This window comes from Chrysoperla carnea, chromosome 3, assembly GCF_905475395.1.
Source record: "Chrysoperla carnea chromosome 3, inChrCarn1.1, whole genome shotgun sequence".
NCBI lineage: Eukaryota > Metazoa > Arthropoda > Insecta > Neuroptera > Chrysopidae > Chrysoperla > Chrysoperla carnea.
The window spans coordinates 54422791-54449688 of NC_058339.1; the positions used below are offsets into that span (position 1 = coordinate 54422791).

Sequence of the window (26898 nt, forward strand, 5' to 3'; positions counted from 1 at the left end):
AATTAGGATTCAACAAATCCTTACATAGAAAAATTATTATTAAATTTTTTTTTTTTATTCTTCTATAAAATAGACCTTAATCTACACACATTTTGGAATTTCCAAATAATTACGATCTTTTTTTGGTTTAGTTTTTGCAAAGGGAGGGTAAAAAAAAGAAAAAAAGTATGTATATAAAAAATTTTAGCAAGTTCGATTCATATAATTATTTATTTTGACCAATAACTAAAAACAATTATACGTATATGTATATTTTATATAAATTAAAAGAAATAATTATATACCATTATATTAAGAAAATCGCTTTGTTTTTTTAAATCAAATCGGAAAAATAATTAACAAAATTTGACTAAATTACTAAAAGTATATTAAATAATGCGATCATGTGTGTTTTGACTTAAATGTTTTTTTTTATTAAAAAGCACACAAAAACGAAAGAAAATTAAAGGGGGGATCATATTTTTTTATTTTTAAAAAGCATTTTTACAAAAATGTTTGGCTAATTTATTATATTTTTTTAAAATTGTTTGAATTAAAAAGAAAAAAAACAATATTTACACATTTGAATTTCTAAATTTAACGAATCTTATATATATAATTATAGAGGGGATGAGAAGAGCTACCATTCTCACAGGTCACTGTGAGAATATTTTTAAAAGGGGAAAATATTTTGCATGATCGACATTAATTTTCATTTTTTTTTATACAATGTGTTTTGTTTGTAATTTTTTGATGTGAGAAGAAGAGGTTATTTTAAAAATTCTTAAAAATAAGAATTTCGCTTTAAAATGATGATGCGTGAAAAATGATGACAAATATTCGTTGACTCGAATGTATTTGATTTTTTCCATGGTCTTTGCATTGTTTGTTTGCATTCTTCCATTTGTATTTTTTTAGTACTTTTTAGTCTTATTATATTTTTGTTTTAAAACTATATAATAATTTGTATGATGATTTCATTTCCCCCTATCACCATCACTCGCTTTTTCTAATATAGTATGTCTATTGCTCCTTTTTCTCTTCCGATTTCTTGCCAATTGGCACGGCTGCTTTTACTCTGTAGAAGTGCCAAAAATAAAAAAAATTAATTTATATATATATATATATATTTATAAAATTAAATATCAAGTACTCTGAACTGAATTTTAATGATTTGAAAATTTACATGTTATTTATTTTTATTTAATTTTCATTGTTTTTTATTAAATAAGTTGGGAATAATAGTTTAATTATTTACTTTTATTTTATTACACTCCGTAGAGGTATCAGTTTTATGAATGCAACAATTTTTCTTTTAATTTTTGTCCTTGAACTTATTATCGTTTAAATTAATTTATTTAATAGTGGTTTGCACTCTTATCGAAAATAATTTCATTCTTTTCGAAATAACATGCGATAGGATTAATTCTTCTTACGTTCATATTTTTGTATGATATGAACTCAGGGCCGAAGATAATAAATTATACATAACAGTTTTTATTTTTCCGGAATTATTACTTTTTTGAGCATCTGAAAACTACTTATTAATCGGGTTTCTGCCGTATATTGAACTAACACTGACTGGTAAAATTTCTAAAGACTACTAAAGACAAATGAAACTTTAAAGATTTGCCCCCTAAGGCCATGGAATAGAAGATGATACTTAGAAAGCGAATTTCGTTTGTATATTAACATGAATTTAGACTTCATCGTTTTTGAAAACTCATCCATTAATGCATTAAAAAAAAAAAAAAAAAAACAACAAAATATTTTATTCAGATCCAAATTTTATCTGTGGGCAGTGTTGCCAATTCTATCAACCTTTAGGTAGATTTATCAACTTTGAGTATCTTTGTCAAATCAACAACCTCGCAAGATAAATCTATCAACTTTTTAAATCATATCTACCACCGAGACAGATTTTGTGAAGTACCAACAGTGCCTGTTGGTAGTAATAATGGGTTGCTTTATTTAGACCTATAGAAATCAGATAGACATAGAAATTAGTCCAAAAAACTTTAGTCTTTTAAAGAAAACAGGCCAGTTTAAGTTTTACCGTTTATAATTAAAGAAAGTGGTAAAAACGCGAGCAAAAGATTATCTATTTGAGGTTTAATGCCGGTTTTACAGTAAACGGACAAACAAAAACAAAATTCAAACAATAACTTAACTTTTCGTAAACTTTTTGAAAACTGGCGTGTTTTGCGACAGTTGAAAACCCATATTTTATTATTATTATTATTATCCAACTGTCGCAAAACACGCCATCTTACAAACAAAAACAAAAAATTGCGTAAAGTTATTATTTGAATTTGAATTTTGTTTGTTTTTCCGTTTAGTAGTAGTAGCCTCAGTAGTAAAAATATAAAACTTATCAATTTAAAATGAGATTCAATAATCTTAAGAGCAAAATTTGAGCTTTAGTTTAACGGTCAAAAATTAAAGTAGCAATTTTGTTATATTTATTGAATTTTTACTACAAAATACTGTAAAATGAGCAGCGTGGATGTTCGTACAAAATATTAAAACGTAGACTTTTTCTTTTGAAGAAGATAACTTTTGTTAACACAAATGGAAATTTTATACGTACTTGGATGTAATTTCAGCAAGTTTAGTTCTGACAATATCAAGATTGGCATCAATTTGTGTTTTGTTTGTCTCATATACCTTGGGTAATGTGAAAAGTGCGACAAAACCTAAAACAGAGAAAGAAAAAATTATTACAAAACTTATACAAATTTATTAAATATAAAAATTACAACTTACCGATGATGATAAGAGTCATTCCATTGAACCATGCACCAAGATATGTGAGACACCATAATAGAACACCAAATTTAATTGAATCAATTAAATCTTCAACAAGGAAAAGTCGTCGTAATTCGTTTACACCGCCATTAATATGTGCCACAACTAATTCTGTAACTTCCTTCACTTTGTCTTGTGGTAATGTTAAATCTAATTCGAGGAATTCTCTGAAAAAATTTAATTTACAATTTAATATGTTTGATGAATGCAAATCTTTTAAAAGAACGTAATCCAAGTAACTAACTTTCAAAGTTAAATAAATCAATGATATTTGAATTTTTATGAAACGTAATTGCAAGAACTCTTAAGGAATGCACTAAAGTTGCTTCCGGTTAATCGGATAACTTTGGAGCTCCATGTTGGAGCTTTACGGATTGCATTTGGATCAATCCTTATATTAAAGCTTCCAAGTTTTAAATATGACACAGTCTTGTTATTTGAGGATTAAGTGTAATCTTACTTTTCGATTATATTAGAATAATTTTGATTAAAGATCAAAATGTTATCGGTTTCATTTCGAATACAAACCTTCCTTGAACATTTAAAGTAATCCATTAAATACAACGGTATTTTGTGCTATTAATCTGAAAACGAAAAATTAAAAAAATTGAAGTAAATATTTACTTGAAAGGATGTCCATCTGATGTTTTTTGTACGGCTTGCATAATATTCTTGTAGATTCGGAAACATATTGTTCCAACCAGTGCGATCAATGATATATATGCTGTTACACTGATGAGTGAGAAATATGCGAGTGATAACAGTACAACTAGGATACTGCCAAACACTGCACCAGATTTTTTGGGGTCACGCCAATATATTAACGATTCCACTGTAACAAAAAAGAAAAAATTATTAACAACAAATATTAAAAAGGTTTAGGAAATTTATATTATTTGTAAAATTGATCAATAAAGGTCTCTTTTCGAAGCTAGATTATTTTATCAGAAACAGGACTGTAGCTAAAGTCATGACTAAACTTATTTTGTATGAAAGAAAAAATAGCGTAACTTAATAATTGTGATTCATTGAGTTTACGAGCATCGCTGACAGCATTCAGCGATGACTCTCTTTAAAGTTCCTTTGTTTTGATGTAACGGAAGTAGGTTTTTCTTATCCATTGTGCGCTTGAAAATAGTTTTCAAGGTTTATGATACGTTGATATTTGTCGCCTCTTTTAGGGAAGTTTGGCAGATTTTTTGCAACTTTACAAGATAGAAAGATTGGGTTTAGCTAATTTTACCGCCATTTGATTTTCAAAGAAATCACCCAACCTACTTTACTCTCAAGCTGAAATCCGCCAGAATAAAATACCAGGCTCTTGAGTCTAATCAATTTTTCATTCTACTATTGCTTGAAAGACATTTTTTGCATTCGCAAAATTAGGAGAAGGTAGAACGTAGTCAAAAAGTTTTGGAAGTGTGTGTCTCCATAGAACCTGAGCATAACCATAAATGTCTCTATCTAAGAGAAGGCCAGATTCAGCATGAAAGTGCATTTTCCACATACATTTCTAACCTTCTGATTACATACCTTTGATATAGCTTTCACAACAAATTCAATCTATAACACGTGTTTTTAAAAGTTACTCCTGCCCAAATGGCGTGAGCAGATCCCTTCAACCTCGTTAGGATTATTTTAAGCGATCAAAAAAACCAGGAGAGAAATATCTTTAAAAATTGAAGTCTTACCAACAAGGGACATAAAAACAAGAAACGTAGCAATTAAATATTCAATCGTAATATTTTCTGCAAAATTATCATTTTCCAAAAGATCACTTTCCGTAAATTCATTTTCAATAATAATATTCTCAATGAACTCATTAAAGTTATGACTCAAATCAATTGTTTGCTGTGATCGATGTGTAATAACACGATAAGTTAAACATTCTGTTTGTTGGGCTGCATTTAAACGTAACACACTGCTTGGTTTATTACACGTCACATGAATATTATCTAAACTTACACAATCTGTACCAGTATTATTAGGTTTATCGTTTGTAATCACTTGCAATTGATATTTCTTTTTTGTGATTTTATCTTTACTCTTGTTACGTATATTGCATATAGCGAATTCAATTGATGACATGATTTAAGAAAAATTATAAATGTATTTAAATTTACTGATAAATTTCTAAAAAAAATTGAGTAATTTCTTTATAAATGTTATTTTTGTTAAAAATAATCTTCAAAAAGTGGAATTATTAGGTATAAAGCTAACGAATATTTTGTCTGTTGTACTTAGGCAGTCTAAGAGCACTAAGCAAAGACGATATCGAAAGATAGGCGTTCATTTTAAGTTATGGTCCCGGTAAATTTTTCATCACTCCGCATGCAAAAAATTGATGATTATCTACTTATTTTATTAATAAGAAGGTAATTGACATTACAAATAAGTCCAAATTTTACGATAGCTTTAAAAATTGAATATTTGAGGAAAAAGACTTAATTTATCTAATAAAAAAAAGGATCAATTTTTGAAAATTTCTAAGTCTTCTCATATTTTTGTGAAATGATATTTTTTTTACTTTCGTTTAGATTTCTTTTTTTAGTACTTATTGTCTCGTTAAAATACAATAAGTTGGGAATAAAAATCAGACATAGAACTGAAAATTTAACAAAAATAATTAATATTCGTAAAAAATTACCTAATTTAGAAATTCTAATGAATAAATATTTTTGTATTATTGTTACATATTTTTTTTATTGAAGTTATTTCTATTAATTACCAGTAATTTATTTTTTTTTAATTTGAGAAAAACGTACATGCTATTTTGATATTTCAAAGGAAAAAATATTATTTAATCTAAGCATGCTACGATTTTTCTGTCAATAATTTTCCAGTTGCCTTTTTCACTGTCGTGTCGAGAAAAATTAGCTCTCTCTCAGTTTTATACGTTACCGAGGCTGTTATTAATTACCTAAATTTCGCCTTTCAAAGGAATATTATTTGATTTTGACATTCATTATTGACCCTTTATTTTCGACAATCAATCATTAATGCGATACAATAAACCGAGTAGAAAATACAGAAAAGTTTCAGAAATGAAAATTTTCAGAATGATAAAACCGAATATAAAAAGAAGCACTAGACATATATAATAACCTAACATTGAAAATTTAGTGAAAATTCATGTTATGATCGTGGTTGTTAAGAAAATGTCTAATTTTATATTCTCTACATAAAATCATCATAAAAATTATTGATTTAATTTAAAAAAACATGCAAATATGCAATAAAAATGTACATTACATATAAAAAATAATAAAATAATTGCGTTTAGAAATAAATATATTGCGAATAAAATGTAATTCGTTGGAAATTTTACAAGGAAATTTAAATATTTCGTTTATATAAATGAGATTGTAAAATCTATTCGATTAGTTTGATGTGTCATAATAATTTGAAATCGAAAAAATTATAACACAAACAAATATCATTCTATTTTATGGTAATAAAAGTTGATATGTCAATTTTTTCGAAATCTCGAAAAGACTGTAGAAATATCACCACTCGTATATAGGAATTTTAGTCGATATTTCAGAAAATATCCGCTCAATCGTAAAAAGGGCAGGATTTTTTGTATATTTGAATTATATTATTCTAGAAAACGTTTTTAAAAAAAAAAAACAAAAAACGGGTTAGTTGTTAGTAGTTAAACTATTGGGAGAGTCGTTTTACTGATAACGTAAGTCTGTAAGTATAAAGTTTTAGTTTTGGAGTGATTCAAAAGATTTTACGAAAAATATTCATCTAAATGTCATAGGAACTAGATTTTTTTTGGAGCCCTAAATAAATCTACATGTAAATTTGGTCCATTTTGGATTTGAATGGCAAAAGGACCCAATTTTTGTATTTTCTATGTCAAAATTACTCCATTAAGGTTCTTGAACCCGAAGATCTCCTCGAGAAAGTTTAAAGGGGGAAAATATAGGTTGGGAGGTTTACGTTTGTTAGGCCGATGGCTGAAGCCATGCTGAAAGCCGTTTTGCAGCTTCAAGGAGAAAGGAGTAGTTTAAATTTTATGTTAAAGTTTCTGAGTTTTTATTGAAGAGACGAGAAGAGACCTTATAAATTTATTTCTAAGAAATATAGATTTAACAATAAATTTTATTTAAAAAAAACTTTATGTGTGTGTGTCTGTCTGTCTGTCATTGGCATCGTAGCGCTTAAACGGATGAACCGATTAAAATTTTTTTGTTTCGTTTGAAAGGTAACTGAATGGGGAGTGTTCTTAGATAATCATTTCAAGTGCGAGTTTAGGATTCCGTACGCGAAAAATTATTCGGAGATTTTTTTAATTTTCTAAATTTCACTTGTTAAATATAATCCCATAAATGATTTTTCATTATAATCAAAGTATACATCAATATTTAAATAAAACAATATTTTTGTATTTACTTTTGTTTATTAAAAAAAAAATAAAAACATTTTATTAATTAAACGTAAGTATACATTCATAAAAATGGTAAAAATAATTTGTACCGTTATTAAATTCATTTATAAACTTATATTAAAATAATGAATGTTTATTTAGATATATTATTTATATGTAAATGTAATAAATACATAATATAACAACATACAATAACTACCGTATACAAGAATAATATGTAGATATTTTTTATATAAGTACGAACATTGACCGCAAATTAACTTCACTCAACCAACGTAGAAGTTGTTTATTATTATAGTTAGAGAAGATTGCGATTTATAGTTGTAATTAAATTTTTACAAAAATAATGAATAATTTGCAACTATGGAGGTTCAAACAAAAGTAGTTTATTATTTTATAAGGAACATTTTTTACATTTGAACTTTTTTCTATCTCTGGCGGTTTACAAGATGGGTCCTACGGACCCAAGACCCAATTGGCCTATGTTGCTCATTTACGAACTCCACCTCACTTTTTGCGTCCTGAACACGCTATAAAAATTCCAGCTTGATATCTCTTTTTGTTTTTGAGTTATCATGTTGACAGACACAGATAACTTTAGTTTTTTTTCCTTACACAGTGTCGAATTAAGCCAGCGCGGGGCGTATGGTAAATTCTATATTTCTTTTCTTTTTTGCTTGCTCGGGACTCCCAAATGCGCAGGGCCTTTAGCATTTGCTACTCTTGCTACATCGCTAAACCACCACTATTCTCACCATATTTCTCAAACCAAAAAATTTTTTGAGATAAATATTCACTGTTAAAATTTTATAATGTTTTTAACGACATTTTTTAATTTAAAACCTTTGAGGAATAATACGATAAAAAGGATTTGAGGTCCCCTTAAAATTGCTGTCATAAAACTCAAGTTTGTTCCACTTAATTATTATAAGTGTTCAATAAAGAAGACCTGACTATTAAGTTTCTAATACCAAACATCATATTTTTAAATTATAGTTACTGTAATTATTATTATAAATTGAAGTGTTATTATTAATAGTTAAAACTACATGTGTCTGATAGGTAATAAATTTACTTTTAATAGTTCTCTATTTTACCATCTACTACACCAGTTTTACACAATAAATTTATATGGTTATTTTCCACTTTCCACCAAAGTTTGATCAATAAAATGTAGTTTGTTTTAATGTGACGTCGATGTTAGTGTATCTATTTGGTGCAATATTTTCTATGTAATGTATCTACGAGCTTTTATAAGTTGTGCTTTTTCATGAAACACGTGATCCTTTTTTAACTTAAAATATTGTGTTTTAAATTTATGTTTTATCTGTCTGGTTCCCAAACAGATTTTCACGAAACTTGTTGCATTTAATTTATGGTATTACAATTTATTATTGTGAAAATTTATTTTTTACGATCATGATACATATTAAGATTAAAATGTAAACCAATAAAACAACTTAATTGAAGATAATTTTATTGTTAAAATATTTATTCATTCCTAAGCAATTGTAAAAGTCAATTTTACAAACCCCAACATAAGCTTTTTTACTTTTTAGAGTGGGATATTTAAATCTAAATCAATTATATTCCTGATAAGGTTTAAAATAGTAGAGTTAAAAGTCGTCACTATTGTTTCCGAAAAATTCGACATAAAGTATCAAACTTAACATGTGTCTTGCAGGAATATCAAAAATAATAGTTCCTAGGCTTTTAAAAAAAGTCGTTCTGAAGCCGAATCTTTTTGAACGAGACACAAACATGAAAGCTGAAATTATGTTAGGTCTATAGGCGCACATTTTACGCAGACATTAAAATTGATCCAGGTTTTCGGGCTTAATGAAAAGCTCACTCTATTCCATATCTGGTAATAGATAGATAAACACTTCAAATTCGAAAGTTGTTATTGATTACAAAGGTAATATTTTTTGCTTGAAACATTTTTTCGCAAACCTCAGAGTGTAGGCAAAAATGAATTGAATCTAGGCACTATTTGAATAAATATATAATTTTTTTAAGCATAAAAAAAATATTTCAACAAATTTTGTGTGTAATATTAGCGTAACGGATACCCTCGTTTAAGTCACTCGTTGTTGTATACGTCATATTATTCTGTACAGTATAAAAGTTTTTGATTTGTATGCAAATTTTTAATATATTTTGTGCACGTTGATACGAACGATGCTAATGACCTGAAAAAAGTCATCAAACAAGACATCCCATTCAGCTATTTAATCAATAAGTACTATCTTTTGTATATAAATTGCCAGGCTTGTTATAATATTTTTGCGTGTGCATATCAAACGAAGTACACGCGAATCATTGTAGTATGGAATTCTTTGAGAATCAGAAAAAGTTATATAAATTATTTCTCTAGATAGTGCGAAATTTATGTTGTGGAAAATTTTTTATTTATGTTAAAACATTATTCTCGATTACTTAACATTGTCTTAGACCTTCTCAACTTTGAAGCTATTATTTTAAGTTCTGTCTCGATATACCGCAGTATATGAATCTTTAGGACTGTAAGCCAATCGTAAATTACGATTTTTGGAACCGTTACAGAGGGTTACACTCTCCAAAATTAATTTTCGATATCATGTAGACTGTCGATCGAATAAAAACTAAGCTTGGATTATTTTATTTTGTCTTTCTTATCTCCGTCAATATTCTAGAGCGTTCGCAGTTGAAAAGTTTGACAAATAGGCTTGTGATATCTTGTTAGGCTCTTTGATTGTTCTTCTTCAGTAGCGATGTCCTGAATAAACGGCAGTGCGGTAGTGCAATAGAATCAATTGAGTCATATCTATCTAACCTAACCAAAAACATGATATTTTTAGCCAACGAACCAAAAAAAAAAGTATTATTATAAGTTTGGTCGCTATGCGTGTAAGCCTAAGTGGCCGAGCGGTCTAAGGCGCTAGTTTTAGAACGTTAGACTATTTAGACTTAGGTTGCGGGTTCGAATTCAGGCAGCGGCAGTGTGAACAATATCATAATTAATGGGAGTGCAGAATTGATCACATTGTCGTCGCTTGGATAAGAACGAAGCAACCGACTCCACCCACATGAAAAATATAATTGTAAATATATTTGTAATGGAATAAATAAAGATTAACAAATAATGATGTGGGTGGCCTCTGTGATTAGACATGCGTCATAAAAACGGAGGTTAAAACCCCATTATTATTTGTGTGTGTGTCTTTCTGCCTGTGGCTTCGTAACGCCTTAACGGATGAACCTTGACTTTGATTTTTTAAATTTAGTTTGAAAGGTAATTTAATGGAAAGCGTTCTAAGCTATATTTCAGATGCGAGTCTAGTGTTCCGTACTCAAAAAATTTGTCGGGGTTTTTTAAATTTTGTAAATTTTACTAGTTATCATAAAAGTAAGGCAATAGCCCAGACATCAAGGGCCACCACGAAATGCTGAAACTCTTCTATTACGTAGACATTTACTAAGGAAGGCACTTTTGTTCAAGGTTGTACTTAAACAGTTTGAATGAACGAAAAGTACTTGAAAATTTGCAAATGAATTCTTGAATAGATAATTTAGAGGAAACTTCCTAAATACGGAAGTTGGCACAAAGGAAACTTCTTTACGTATCGGTAACCAATTGCATTGGAGAGCGTTTATTCTAAATACTAAAAAAATAAGTAAAAAAAAGTAAGGTCTAGGAATGCAAATGATAATTATTGCTGTTTTTGTTCTAGTTGGGTTTTGGAGCTTAAGAATCAACAAAAAAATTGCAATATCTAAACAAGTTATTTTTGAAAAAAAAACATAACTTAATCGTTTGAACATTTTTGTAAAATAATTGCATAATAAAATTCATTGTATAATAATTGGCAAATGAATAAAGAAATGGCCTTGACATTTATATAAATCTCAACGACAATTGTCTACAATAGATTTTCACAAAACGTATAACAAATCTGAGAAAAATTAAATTTCGAGTCAGACAACTTATTTGTAAAAATGACCTTATATAAAAAAATTACATAAAAAGTAAATTTTTTTTTTTATATTAAGTAATATTTTATAAATAAATTGTTAAGATAGCAGAATATAATAACGTTTTTGTTACTTTATTTGTCACACTCACATGTTCTTGATAATCAACTGGAATTAGAAGGTGATTTCATTGATGTATGACTTTCAAGTAAACTACATACAAACATAAGTTTACCTACTTTCTACAAAACTGGCAGAATTAAATAAATAAACATTATAATAATTTAATAAATAATTATGAATTATTACAATTAAATCTGTTGTCGTATATTAATTAACTTTTTTTTAAATAATTAAAAATTATGAACTTTTTTTTAAAGACTTTCTTAAACAATGTTTGTTACATTTTTATGGTAATCAGAATTAATGGTTTGGATAAAAAAAAGTTAAACTACAGTTTTTTAGATGTTTTTTTATGTAAAAATTATGTACATTAATTTTTGAATTATTAATCATCTAAAAATATTATACTTATGTAAAATGTTGTTCAATTTTTTATTCATATTATTTATAATTTTTTTAACCGACTTCAATAAAAAAGGAGGAGGTTATCAATTCGACTGTATTTTTGTATGTTTGTTACCTCAGAACTTTCGACTGAGTGAATCGATTTTGATTATTCATCTATTTGAAACCTGGTGTTTCCCGTGTGGTCCCATTTCAGTTTGGTCTAGTTTTGACAACAATGTACCGATTTCGATGATTCTTTTTTTAGTGAAAAATTAATTAGTGTACTTCAGATTCACTAAAAATCACAAAATAAATAAAACTTCAAAAAAACAAAAACAAAACCGACTTCAAAAGAAAAACTTTGCCAAAACAAATTAATATGCACTAAAAAGTAAAAAAATAACGATAATATAATGTAGTTAAAAATTATTGTTATTTTTGGAGTCGGTATAAGCCAAGCTAAAGTAGCAAACTGTTCTGTCAGAGTTGTTTCCTTGGCTGACACCGACTATAACTATAACTTCCGAAAATAACTATAAATTTTAACATTATACATATTATCGTTATTTTTTTACTTTTTAGTGCATATTAATTTGTTTTAGAAAAGTTTTTCTTTTGAAGTAGGTTTTGTTTTTGTTAAACGTTTTTTTATAATAAAAAAAGTATAAAAGACATTCACTTTATTGAAATCAATCATATTTTTAAACGAATTCTTGAATAATAATATGTTTTGACAGTGAAATTTTGAAAAGTGAATTAATTTAGCATGTTAACTTATGCAATAAATATACTATTTTGAAATAAAATTCAATTAAGGAGTAAAATAAAACCGAACATAATTTGATTATCTAATTACATATTTCATGAAATGGATTATCGCGGTGTTTTTTGAGAAAAAGGGCATGAAATAAGTCAATTATCAATTGCTACGTTTTGGACGATAAAGTCGTACGGCAAAAAATGAAACAAAAGCACCTTATATTTAAAACTCAATTTTTCCTCAAAACATGGGGTGTTAGTAGTCTTGAAATCGCTCAGTTTGTTTACCGGGCACAGAATCAGCAGTCAACAAGATAATTTTACATATTTATCTAATTTCCGAGCGTTAAGTTGTTGGTAAAACGAAGTTAAGAATTTACGCAGTTACTTAGCGTTTTGGACAACAATTTAATGCTTTAATAAAGTAACAACTAACAATTTATCTTAAGAACACACCTATGGAATCAGCGACCCGGCAAGAAATTTAAGAAAATATTATATAAGTTTGCTGAATTTAGAATAGCCTTAATCGTCTTTTAGCTAATACTTGTTGTGGGGGCAGTTGAGAAAATCTTGTTAAGTTGTAAACCCAAACTGATTAAATCTAACAATAAGAGGAATAATAGGATCAAATTAACAGATATTGAAAGATAAAAACGAGGTCACTAGAAATTTGCAAAATTATTTTGTAAACCGAAATTCGATATCCAATATTAAATTTACAATATAAATTTAATCATGCGTAGCAGCCACATAGAACCGCAAAGTCTTAGGGGGTATGCATACACAAAGAAATGTATGGCTTTTTTGATTTCAAAGGCACAATTTTCGCTACCAAATAAAGCCCTTAACAGTTTTATTGGTAAAAAGTTTCAAACTTCATGAATTGCTCAAATTAACTTGAAATTACAGAGAAAACATGTGCTCTTTTTGTGCTTTCTGATTTGTGAAACCTTATTGAAAAAGAAAAATTTAATGTATCAAAATCTAGCAGACAAATTATATATTTACTTTTAATTATATTTGAACACAAAATATCTATAATAAAATTTGAACGGTGTTCTTATTTTAGAACACAAAAATGCACTAATTTTATAAATAGTATCCAGGTCAATTGAAACGAATTTTTAAAAAAACATATTATTTTGACTAAATTTTTATAGACCAGGAATAAATATTTATATTACCAGAGTTAGAATAATAATAATGAAATAAAAATTTATTTAAAACAAAAATTTCGGAATGAATTTTTCGGGTTAAATATTTAGATGGAAATATCTGTTTTATAAATTAAAATTAAGAAAAACTCGAGGCAGTCGGTATATCGAAAAATATTTTTAAGCAAAAATATTTTTTTAGAATGAAGAAGGAAGAATAGAAAATACATTGATGGTTCTGGAATGAAGATAATTATTTACACGTGTCAACGAAGGATTCCTTCTTTGAATCGAAGAATAATTGTGGAATTTCCCTAAATTTTTATGTGTATGTATAATTCGTAGCCATAACACATCGAAATTTCATAACACATGCTTTATCAATTTCCATGATTTATCCTTCATTTTCAAGTTTGTGCTGATTAAGGACGAAAAATATACTCACGGTCTAAAAATGTACCCTATAGGAAAAAGAAGGCTAGAGAAATAATATTAAGATTTTTAACTTTGTTTAGTATGTAATTTGTATATCATATCTGTAATAAAATTGCCTAAACTGATATTTTGTATCACTTATATACTATTTCTCTAGCCTGTTTTTAGCCACGTGTGAAGCTATTTAAAATTATAGATATTACATGAAGGTTGAGTTTTTGCTTTAAAAAGAATTACATCTCAGTTAATTTTGTGAGAATGGGCTTTAAAGTAGCAAATTTTAAATGTTAGGAACTGGGCAGTTAGCGTTTAATTCCCAGCAGAAGCAGTTCTAATATTAGAATAAATTACCGCAACATGACATAATAAGAACGTAACAGGACGAATGTTTGTAGAAATTTTGTACAATTTACTTTCATAAATTCTAGGCGAAGGTAGATACAGTTTCCATCAAAAACCGGGTGTAACCGTACAAAACCTCTCAACTTTTAGATTTCATAACTTCCTTTTTCTTCAACAATTGCAAGAATAAGTAATCGAAGCGCAAACCGTTATTGAAAATGGGTATGTATCAACTTTTTTCGATAAGCATTAGAGTACAATCTCACTAATCCGGCACTATTAAAATTCAGAGAATGTCGGATTATTGGAGTGCTCGAGTTACTGAATTGTATTGAAAAATTGATAATAAATATCATCATTGCCATGAAATAATATTTTGTTAATTTTTTTTAAAATAAAATTCCATTGCCGGAAGGTGCCAGATTATTTGACGGATATATCGGTCCATTGGAGTGCCGGATTAGTGATATTGTACTTTCTTTGGAAAAATATAAAAATATGGATAAATATATTAACTCAAATATTATATTTTACTACAAATGAAAAACCTGTAATTATTTTTAATGATTACTTCCGAGCTACAGTCGCTGAGAACTCTTAGTCACTTGGTGTAAGGAATTATCTTCGAAAATAAAACGCGTAAAATTTATTAAAAATTAATCATATTAAATCTTTAGATTCATGAACAAAATCGTTCACTTTCACTAACATTGTTTTTTATTTTAAATGAAGCATATTCAACATCCACAAAGTAGCAGAAATATGATCACTCTCCCATACATTCATTTTTATTTATTTAAATTTTATCTTAATAAGCAGCACCTAAACTGGTTTTTTTTTCTGACGAAATAACATTATAGGCATAGATATAGACACCCCAAACCAAAAAATTAATACGTTTACACTTTCATAAAAAAAAAATATTTTTAATTGCTGTATCGTAAAAATTTAAACACGATTCCGATATTTTTTTTGCCAACAAGACAAACGCATCGTTTTTGCATAACGCATATTAAAAAGTATATACCGGAACTTTTTAACAGCAATAAAATTTCAAAACAGAAAACATATGTGAAACAATAAAAAATATTTCAAATCTAAATAAAAATTTAGTTTATTTTATATAATTTATCATTAAATTACTGATAAGAAATTTAATACGACCCTAAGTTAAAATTGGTCAACTAGATGGCGCTATCCAAAATAAATTACTCCATATGCCATATGGAGCTGTCTTATAAAATAAAATATTAAAAAAATAATTTTCATGAATTAAACTCGCGTTTATTAACGCCATAAAATTCAAAATCTTACCAGGTCCTCGTTCAGGTAAAGGTTCTGACTGTGAATAAGAACGAGACAAGTTTTGTTTGCGTACCATCTTAACTTTTAAAAACACAAATAAAAAAAAAAAAAATAGTTTAAGTAAATCTACACAACTACACTTAAGTCACTTAATTAAAGTAAATGTTTTTTTTTTCCACAATATTTAATTTTTTTTTATACTAAAAGGTCTTAGCAAGTGATGAATGATGGAATTACTGAAATGTATCTCATGGAATTAAATTTGTTGTTATGTGTGTAAAGTATAATAAACACTCACACTACTACTTAGACTGACAACTGGACGGCCGTGCGGGCATTGATACCGTCGCCGTGGCACATACGTAACCACCAACATTTTACTACCTTACTCTTTTTGTTCCAACATATTGGAGATAGAGGTTTTATGTGTATATGTGATAATAAAATGCCATTGCGTTCATGCATCTTGTTATATTATTTTAAGTTGCTTATACTAAGTAACAACAATTTTTTAAAAACATATTTTAGTTTATTCATAGTGAAAAATCACGGTAGCTTCAATTATTATCTTTAATTAACAGGAGTATGAAAATGTGAATAATCACACGACATCTATATACAGATACAATTATATCTGTAGCTTGAATTGATGTACAGGTGTCCAGTAGTGAGAGATCAACATACACCTGTCTAAGAAGGCTATTTCTTGGGAACAATAAAAATGGACGGAGTGTGCTGGGGTGCCTTGGAGAATTTTTCAAATGAGCCTTTGCTGTGGAGTCATAGGAAATACAGTGTAACCTCGATATAACAAATCGGAAGGGAACAAGCAAATATTCGTTTTATGAAGAAATTTGTTATAATTAGGTTAGGTTGGTCTAAAATTTGTTATAAAGAGATAATTAAAGATGTTTCGCTTTTCTGCGACTGACAAGGAATACCTTTTACGTTTCTGAGCCATTTCAACTTGAGTCTTTAATAATAGTGACGAGCAGCAGTACTTACAATGCTTTCCATGAAACAATGATTGTTTTACGAAAAAAACGTGTCGGAACCTGTCGTGACATGAATCACATACTATGGGATTAAGTGTCATATATTGATGGGAACGTTTTCTAAAGGTTTTGGTTTGACAAAATTCGTTAATTAGAGACTTTAACACTTTTTTTTGATAGTTTAAATTCGTTATAAAAAGGTTGTTCGTAAAAAATGTTCGCAAACGGTATATTTTACATTGACTCTTATGGACAATTCAAGGGGATTCCGAAGAATTAGGTTAAATCGAGAAAGTCGTTATATTGAGGTACGCTAATTTAATGTTACACTGTATATTGAGCAGTTAAACAGCATGTCCAAATTATAAATAAGACACCTACTTTAAGCAGGCCACATTTTGGGAACAGTAAAAATGGCCATGGAGGATGTCAGAATACTTTATGGGCGCCTGGGAAAAATTTTCTGCTACTTATTTTAAACAATGCGTTCCGATTAAAACAACCACGTGTCAATTCAATGATTCTGTATACATATTGCTGAAATAAGCGATAATTACTCTAGATTTAAAATTTGTAATTTAAGGTGAAAGGTTAAAAAATTATAATTAAAAAAATAAATAAATAAGATTCAAGTTTTAAAAAAAATCTATTACTTTTATGAAGTACAGTCACAGATAATCCTTAGCTACACAGTAATTATTTATTTTTGATTATAAGTAATACTGATTGAGAAATAGCCAGTGGCGTAAAAGATGAAGTTGTAGCGGTCACAATGTATTTACTCTTTTGTTCAAAGGAATATTTTCCGTCAATGAAATGACGCTAAAAAGTCCAGAAAGAACTATATTTCGTTTATTGTATCATCGCTAGATTTAGCGCTATGCCAAGGAAATCCGGCGCTATAGCGGCGGATTTTAGGTACAGCAAAATTTTAAAATTATTTAATGTGGGCGAACAAGTTTTTGTTGGGGCTGCTAATCATTAACAAAAGGGAGCAACGTGGAGAACGCAGACAGAAAAGCAACTGGGGAAGCCTATATAAATATTATCATAGATAATACATGAGCAATCTAAGATATTTCGAAATAATTTTCGATTTTTGCCCCAATTTCCTAGATAAATTATTTGTATTATATAAATACGTATTTCGACTACCAAGTAGTCATCATCAGGATGAATTATCTGATCACTGCACACAGAATACAATTTTTGACAGGAAATTAATTAATGTAAATTGATGCTTTTTGCTACTCTCGAAGTAAACGAATGTCTCGGTTCGAATTCTTCGATTTGATCGACGGTCATGCGGATGGCTATTCGATACTGAAAATTCTACGCCACTGGTAAATATAACTTTGTTTATTAATACATAATAATCCTATGAGCGATAATTGATAATACCAACTGTTTGAACCCTACATTATCAATTAAATGGGGAAAAAAATAATACAATTTTCTGAAATAATGTATCAATATTTCCAGAGTGCTAAGAACGTAGAGTATTGTTTTGTGAATTTATTGATAGCTTCATTAACAAAAGAAATTAAATAAAAAAAAATTTCAAAGTTCAATATATCTCTTTAAAAATGAACAAATAAAAGCTGGTGATAAAATATTGTATTACGATAAATTATCAATTATTTCAATAAAAACAAATTTTGAATTGTGTTTGATCGAGTTATTTTTGTAGAAAAATTTATTTTTGTTTAATTTAATCATATTTTTATTACTTTGCAAATAAAAATGGAAACGCAATGTTATTATTATAATTATATTTAGATTTTTATTATTTTCACAAATATTTTTATTGCTATATGCACTAATTTCTAGATTTTTAGTGTGTAATATGCAATTACCAATAATTTTACGTTATAATTCAATTTGAAATAATTTTTGAAAGAGATTTTAAATTTTAATGAAAATATTAATTTAGAAACGAAATAAAGTAGCACGAGAAACACAGACTATAAGGAAAAAAATGTTGCGAAATGCAAATAATTTGCTCAAATTCACCATGCTTGGCTTAAATATTCACTGTTCGATCAAGCATAACTGAGATGAATGGTTCAATTTTAGTTCGAAACTTTTTACAAATATAGATTAGATAATTTTTAATCTCTCACACCAGCACTGCTTTATGATGTTGATTAACTGGCATGGCAGAAATGACTTTATTAAATTGCATATTTGAGTGACTATAAGGTTATATTGCGCCAAACTTTACACATTGCTTAGAGAAGGCCTAGGGCAATACAATGAATCTCAGGACAAGAGAGTATCACTTCTGACCGACCTCTTCAATCTAACAAATTAAAATGTCTCGGTTAAATGTCGAGAGCGCCCTGGAATCATTCATTCTAAAACATATATTCTAATAATTGCTGTGTCACAGTGGTGAGGAGAAGGAGACAATGTCTCATCTTCTCTGTCACTCCCAGCTCTTGTCATGAGGAGACTGCCCAGCTCTTGTCATGAGGAGATGGACTTACTTGAGCCAGCCGTTCTTTGACGACCTCTCCGACCTGGAGTCCGTCTACGTCAAAGCTCTCCTGCTGTTCTTAAACAGCTCCAAATGGTTCATGGAATAGTAATCGGGGATGGACTAAGCCTTCTTCGGTATCACAACGGACCCTATGGTCTAAGTGTGTCTCACCCCAGAACAGTCACTCTAACCTAACCTGCCTAACCTAAAAATAATTCGGCCACTCATAATTTCGAAAAATTGGTCAAAATAATATTGATTTTTTTTAAATGGTGTCATCATCAAATTTAGACTTAGGAAGACATTACACTCCTCTTCTATTATTATCGCGAGGACTGAACTCATATTCAGTTGGATTATGAATTATTTCAATTAGATTATCTATGCGATAGTGAAAGAATGTTTAAAAATTACATTTTATATAATCTATATTAATACAATTATTACAAATATAATCTATATTAATACAATTTCAAAGAATATTAAAAATAATTTTGATTGTATTTAAGTGATGTCATCCTCACATTTATAGCTAGCAAAATTATTCCCCTTTTCTAGTATATCGAGAATTGATTTTGTAAATGTAACGATAGTAATTGTGTTTCTATCGGAATGTATGCACATTTGCAAAGATGTCTCCAACACAAAGCTAAAAAATTATTTGGCTTATTATATGGTCTAGGAATCGCTGACAAATGTTAGGTAAGTATATTGATAAAATACATTAAAAAACAACGGTTTAAAAAAATGCTTCCAATGATCCTCAAAAAACTATTTGACCTATGGTCTTAAATCTTTGTGCAACTTGTTTAAAATAGTTAAAACCTGCCCCCAAACATCCAAAATTATTCAAAAAAATAAATCAATTTAATAATGATAAAAATCCGTTTAGTTATACTCTTTAATACTTACATAATATTATGAAATATTTTTTTGTCGTAAATAATAAAGTTTCTCAAAAAAAGCGTAGCGCAGGAGCTGCGTTAGCTAAGCGAATTCTCTCAGAGATAGAAAAATTAACACATTTGTCTTAAAGAAATTTTTCCAAAATTCCGTCATTAGTACAAATTCAATAACTCCATTTCCTTTAAAAAAGACTAGTTTTTGTCAAAAAACGGAAAGTGGGAACCAACGTGGAGCTTGAATTCACGACCGTGAAATTAATTAAGAGTCTCATTGATATTCAGATGTATTGCTTCGATTATCTTTGAGAAAGTGGACGAATTGGTAATTTTAAAAATGACACTAATTGAATTATTGTGATAATCTAATCTACAAACAATTTCGAAGAATATTAAAAATAATTTTGATTGTATTAAAGTGATGTCATCTTATATTAAATGTATATAAATGATAACCTTCAAAATCCAATTACGGTACAACATAATTAATATCAGTGTGTCTATTTAAAAAATACATATCAAACACAAATACACGCTATGATGACAAGTATCCCCATTGCAAATAAATTTTTAGTGTAATATATTACTAGATGAAATCATTTTCAAACACGTACTAATTTATATGTGAATTGAATAGAGACAGTCAGATAAATTTATTCGTTGATTCGTATAATATATCTATTATCTGTGGCGCGCACCAATTGAGCAGGCAAAGTAATTTTGTTATTTTTAAACATTCAATAATATTATATGTATTTTAATTGTAAGTTTTGTTTGTTCGCCGTTACTGCTTTGAATAAAATTAATTCCGTTCAGTCATTAAGTTCCTCGAATCTTTTAACAATTTATCTAGAAAATCGTATAATTAACTTAAATGAAGGTGCTCAAAAACGTCTTAACACTAGCTTCCTTGGAGTTGGATGTTAGTATTAATATGAAGGTTAATAGGCTTTCGTTCGCTAAGAATAAATCGGTTGGATAAAAGTTTCTAATGATTAATCATGATATGTAGATAACAAACCACAAAATTATTTTTAATAAAAAATAAGGATTATTATGATTTTTAGAAAATAATTCTAGTAAAACTATGCATTCGGTCACGTGACAGCAAATCCAATCAGATGTATTTTGAAATTATTACGTCATGTCATTTGAAACACTATGTAAACAATATTACAGGTTACTTGATCACAATTGCTTGTACATGCTTATAACAATGCACAAAAATGATTATTTGGTACGTCGTGATGTCATTCAAGACGCCATGACACTCACAACAAATGCTTAAAATTGTCTAAAATACACATTTATATCGTTTTTAACTCAAATATTTGATCACCAAATCCATACGATAATCGTCAATTTTGTTGATGACAAAATTTTAGCTTAATAATGTGAATTTTTTTATAACGCGAGGTGTGGTGAAAAAAGTCATGAGATAAAAATTGTTTAAAATTGTGCAAAACATACGTATCATAAATACGTTAAAAATGAAATATTTGATAGAAAAACCACACAATAATCGTTAATTTTCACATAATATCAAATTTTCTCCAAAATTAAGTTTTGTTTTAATAACTTGTATCTCAAAAACGGTGAATATTTTTGGAAAAAACATCACGAGACAAAAAAATGCTTAGAATAGCCCAAAGTATAAAGTGTAATGATTGTCTTCTCAAATTTTATGGTTTCAGCAGAATTAGCTTGGGCGAGCTCCTGAATGCGCGCATGCTTGGAAAAAAAATCCATGTTTTTATCAATATGACTTTGTTCTACACACTCGATATGAACATTTTTATACGAGTCCCATAAAAAATCATATTGTTCTTTACAATTGCAACCTTTTGACCTTTATTCGTCTTCATTTTTTAGATTATTTCGTTTGTAGGGTTGGAAGAAAATATACAATTTCTTATTTCAAATTTAAAACGACAAAAAGTGTGGGGAAGGCATTCGCAAGCAACAAATTCAAGAAATACTTATAGTATGACAGCTTCCACGCATTTTTTTGCACATGTAATAGCAAAGTTTTCACACGTAAAATATTGAAGATTGATCGAAACGACTTCCACTCACGAAGAAGTTGCAAAATATTGTAGACCATCTAAATGTTTAAGGTTACAATTCACGCAAAAACTTTGTGTGGGAAAACTTCAGATGTTCTAATTGATCGTTCGTGAATGTTTATATCTATTTGAATTTTTGAAATATTTATGAATTGTTTATTTACAAAACTGAAATTTGTCTAAAAATATTTCTTTTCATGTCTAATAAAAAGCACGAAAAACTTAAATTACCACAGATTTTCATCGATTCATGAAAAATTTTCTTGTTTTTAAAACATTGAACTTGATAAAAATAAAATTATTATAATTTTTCAAAGTAAAAATAACGCACTTAATTTGTAATTACTGTTAAATTTTAAAAAAATTGTATTCAGTGCCAAAATATTATTATATTAAAAAACTTTTCTTTTTTTTTAATTTTTAATTCTTAAAGTTGGTAATACTGTATTAAAATTCTAAATCGTTCATTGATCGCAAAAAGATCATTCAGTAAGATATTTATGATAATTATTCGACATTTTATTTGTTATAAGAAGAAGGAAAAATGGATTAATATTTTATGAAATTGCATACCTGGCACCTGGGTCTATTTTAACAAAATTACGACCAAAAGGAAAGAGGAATTCAAGAGAATTTACAAAGCCATTTTATAGGATGTTCTTCGAGTGAATTCGGACTGTTTTATAAGTCTGCTGTGTATAAAAAAAATACGATAGAAAATATATTATGTACGATTTTCAATTATCCCTGTTGTAAATACGTTTAGCAATTACTTTTTATAACTTCCTTTCTTAAAGAAAAATAAATTAAAATATAAAAGTATAATGTAATCACTACTTTTTTTATACAAAGTGTATATCGAAAATTGTGAACACACAAAATTAGACTTTCCAAAAAAACAGAATTGGAAATCGTTTTTTGTAATTTCTTACAACAGTAGAATATTATTATAATACATATGAGGACGGTAGAATCATAGTGATACAAGTAACAATTTTATTTTGGAGAAAATAAAGAAAATATGTCTTATGTTATAATAAACATTATCCGCTGTTAGAATAATGAAAAAATAATATTTTAGTTATTTTTATTTAAAAAATAATCTGTCTTCTTACATATTAAGAAATCAATTTTTCATGAACTAAGAGGTTGCGATTTCTATAGAAAAATGATACGAAATGGCATTTAAGAATTATGAATGATTACGTCTTTCTCATTCCCACATGTCAAAATCAGTATGATACTTGGATCAGTATGGTTCTACCATCTTCACGTGTCCTCTTACAGCATTCTGAACATGCAAATTTGAGAGTTATAAAAATTATCGAAGACGTTTCATATAGGTTATAGGCAGTGGTATGTTGCGGATGACTCACCAGAGGCTCACGCTATTCCATTGTTACTATTCTATAATTTTCGAGTCTGTCCTTAGCAAACACAATTTTCCAACAGAAAGTATCCTAAAACCATTATCATTTTTGTAAAGTTATATTTTAGTGCGTTTCACTGATAAACACCGTAGAATTAATATTGTTTTTTAATTATTAATATTTCTTTTAATTGAAAAAAAAATTTTATTAGAGAACTTCTTTCTAAAAATCTCAAAACATTCCACTGGTTCAAGAGATTAACCGCTTACTACTTCCATCTAAGGTTTCGAGTTTAGACAGTAAAGAATGTACAGATCGAAAGGGCTGATTAAAATTACGTTTGTAAAAATTCAAATAAAAAATCTGGAGTAGTGTAATTTTATACGATCGAACATCTTTGGCGAAATGGACAAACAAGTTTGGATCCTAGAAAACTAATAGTTTTGTGAAAAAATACAATAATATTTCTGAGATAACAAGTGAAATAGAAGAGGTTCAAGGCAGTAGGTATGCCAGACTTTAAAAATTTTATATTCCCCCTTTTAGAAACGCCGGATAAAGTTACGCGTATTCGCCATGTCAAAGCCTTTCTCGAATAAGGTACATGTAAATGGCATTTTGAACCGATCTACATTTCTTCACCTTTATATAAAAATTTTTAAGACCACGAATAATGAAATTGACCTACACTTTTTTCAAAATACTTTGTACACTTTTTCGTGATTATAATATTATTTCAACATAATTTAAAATTGTTGGAAAAAAATAACAGAACGAAATGAATTTTAAATGATATTAAAATTTGTGCATCTGGCAGATATTAAAGACTATGCTTACTGTTCGTATAATTATAATATTGATTTTAAATTATAAAATAGTAATTAAGTTTAAGTGTTTCAAACATTACTCGGTAAATACTAATTAATCATTTTTAAACAGAAGTATAAACTACACAGAATTGTTCAATATGATGTTAGCACGTATAAATGGGAGATATTTTGTCTAAAAAGATGTTACCAATCAAATGATTAGGATTCTTATATTTTAAGAATCTAATAAAACTAATAACTACTACTACTTATACTAATTTCTTCAAATACATATTTCTGAAAAATGGATTGTAAAATAATTCTGACGTATTTACAAGCATGGTAAACATTTTTATGAATCATAGTTTACAGTATTTGTCTGTAAAACATTATGGCCTCTTTTATGTTGTAAAAATACCTTGGAACTGTTTATTTTCGTTAATTCTAGATAGTTCCGAATTTCACTTTACTAAAACCTTCGCAGATACCCTCCTCTCACATTGAAAGGTAAAGACTTCTTAAAGCGATCACATCCTCAACCGGAAAAGTTCGACTTTTATGAGCCTGGATAATGTTAGACATACATTTCATTTTTTCGTAAAATCAATGCCGATGAAAAACCTATCTTGCTGACTACTCGCAAAGTTTATTTAAAAATTATTTTAAAATTTATTATAAATTTCTAAAATGGCATTGTTAAATTCGTGTGCTTGAGTATTATGATAAAATGATAAAGTGAAAATTTCAGGAATTATTTAATGTCCTGGAAAGATAAAAATAACGAAGGTTAAAATAATATATTTTGACAATATATAGTGAAAAACTGAGTATATGAACATATTTTCCTATTACGGTACTTGAAGAAATGATTTAATATTGCACCTGATGCGAAACGCTGATTGAATGTAACTATCATTAAGTTTCGATTTGGGAGCCCTTAAAGCACTAGTAAAATTGGAAAGACATGCAGCTCTCATTTTGAGCAAATTTTCTGTCATTTTTGCCAACACTGAAGTACTTTTTCTTTTAAGGCAGAACTAGGAACATGTAACTTCCAAATCTACCACAATCTTATGCAGTCTACTAAAGTAGTAATTAAATTGCTTTATTTACGCCCGTGAGATTTTCCGTTAGTATGCGTGGAAAAAATAGTTCATTACCGCCCTATTGCGGTTACTATAGTAACTTTTTTAATTTTCTATTTTTCTCAAAAGACATGAAAAATTTTATATAATAATTATCATTTATTTCACATTTTAGAGGCGTATATAAAGTTTTGTACGAATACGTATGATAACGCATTATTAACGTACTTCTGCGATTGTCCAACTCGTGCTACGCACTCGTTGTGCATATTTCGTAGGCGTACGTTAATAATGCTGTCATTGCACTAGTATCATAAATAACTATTATCAAATTAGATCCAAAAAATATTCCTGAAAATATCAAATCTCTCCTTTTAGCTGATTTGTAAAGACATTGTAGCAAACATCTAGTGACTGTTAATAACTAATGAAAAATTTGATACTTAAATTTTGCAACGCTCTGTCCAAATTACAAACAAAACTCATCGAATAGTTTCTCTCGAGATTAAAAAAAATCTATTTATATTCGCTCCAGAGAGAATACTGATCAGAATATAAATACACATCGCAACAATATTCAATTTAATTCAGCAACTAATTAAATCTTGATTTCCACATACAAAGACAAAAACCATTGTTTAATTGTAATATTGAAAATATTACGTTTATAAATAAATAAAATATGCACTTAATAATTATTCACGCACACGATGGTATATCATGGTTGACTCATAACACACACACACATAGATGATTCATTCAACCACCCTAAAAATATTGCGTATTACAACGTCAAATAGAGTATTAAAAAAACCTGCATGTTACCTGCAAATTACATATTTAAACAAAGCTTATTGATTTTAAAATACATACTTTTTCAAGCTAAAAAAAACTGTTCTGTCTATTCACAACTATCACACAGTCGTAAAAAACTAACACAAGTAACGTTATTGTCCACTTTTAAGAAAGAGAAAAATTATAAAACTATACACAATAAAATGCGTTGTTCACAACACTTTTAAACATTTACTGGCCTGCATACAAACACAGAGTCTACATCATACCTCAGGCAGGATAGATATTCTACACAAAAAATTATTTATTTTAACTTGGTGTGTGCGACGCTATTTTCAATTTTATTCTGCAGAACGTTTTAGTTAGTACTACATATAATAATATCTGTAGTGGTCGTGTACCACCATAAAAAGAGGAATCATCCAACGATACGACGAACGTTCACGCAATTACCGGGATATTAAAAAAAAAGGGAACACAGGGAATAAAGTTAATAACACTATTTTATCTAGAGATTGATTAAAACAAAGGGGTAAAATGCCTTATTTGTTTGGGAAGCGATCATTAACTATGCTCTTTCTTCATTTTGACATTTTAATCTCTCTTCACGTTAAGTAGTTTGGTAAGCAATTCATTTTCTCTTAATCCTGGAATATATTTTGTGTTATTTTCTGTTAAAACTAGCCTGCTACCCGCCCGCTTCGGGGATTAAATTGAAGACAGTCGCGTTAAAGCCTCGACCCTTCTTG

General features: G+C 28.3%; 1 protein-coding gene across 5 annotated transcripts in view; it reads right to left on the minus strand.

Annotated features, from left to right (window-relative positions):
* Positions 1–518: 518 nt before the first annotated feature.
* The window catches only part of LOC123296544 (reticulon-1-A), a 94908-nt gene continuing 68528 nt past the window's right edge, over positions 519–26898 (minus strand). For 2 of the 5 annotated variants that reach the window (XM_044878056.1, XM_044878058.1), the window contains 4 exons: positions 3412–3619; positions 2746–2954; positions 2570–2675; positions 528–1057 (listed from right to left, as the gene is read on the minus strand). In XM_044878056.1, the coding sequence (XP_044733991.1) occupies positions 1003–1057; positions 2570–2675; positions 2746–2954; positions 3412–3619 (578 nt within the window). In that variant the 3' untranslated portion in view covers positions 528–1002. Of the gene's footprint in view, positions 1058–2569; positions 2676–2745; positions 2955–3411; positions 3620–15654; positions 15907–26227; positions 26439–26898 lie in introns of those variants that run through there. The other 3 variants (XM_044878059.1, XM_044878057.1, XM_044878054.1) reach the window with 3 other exon arrangements.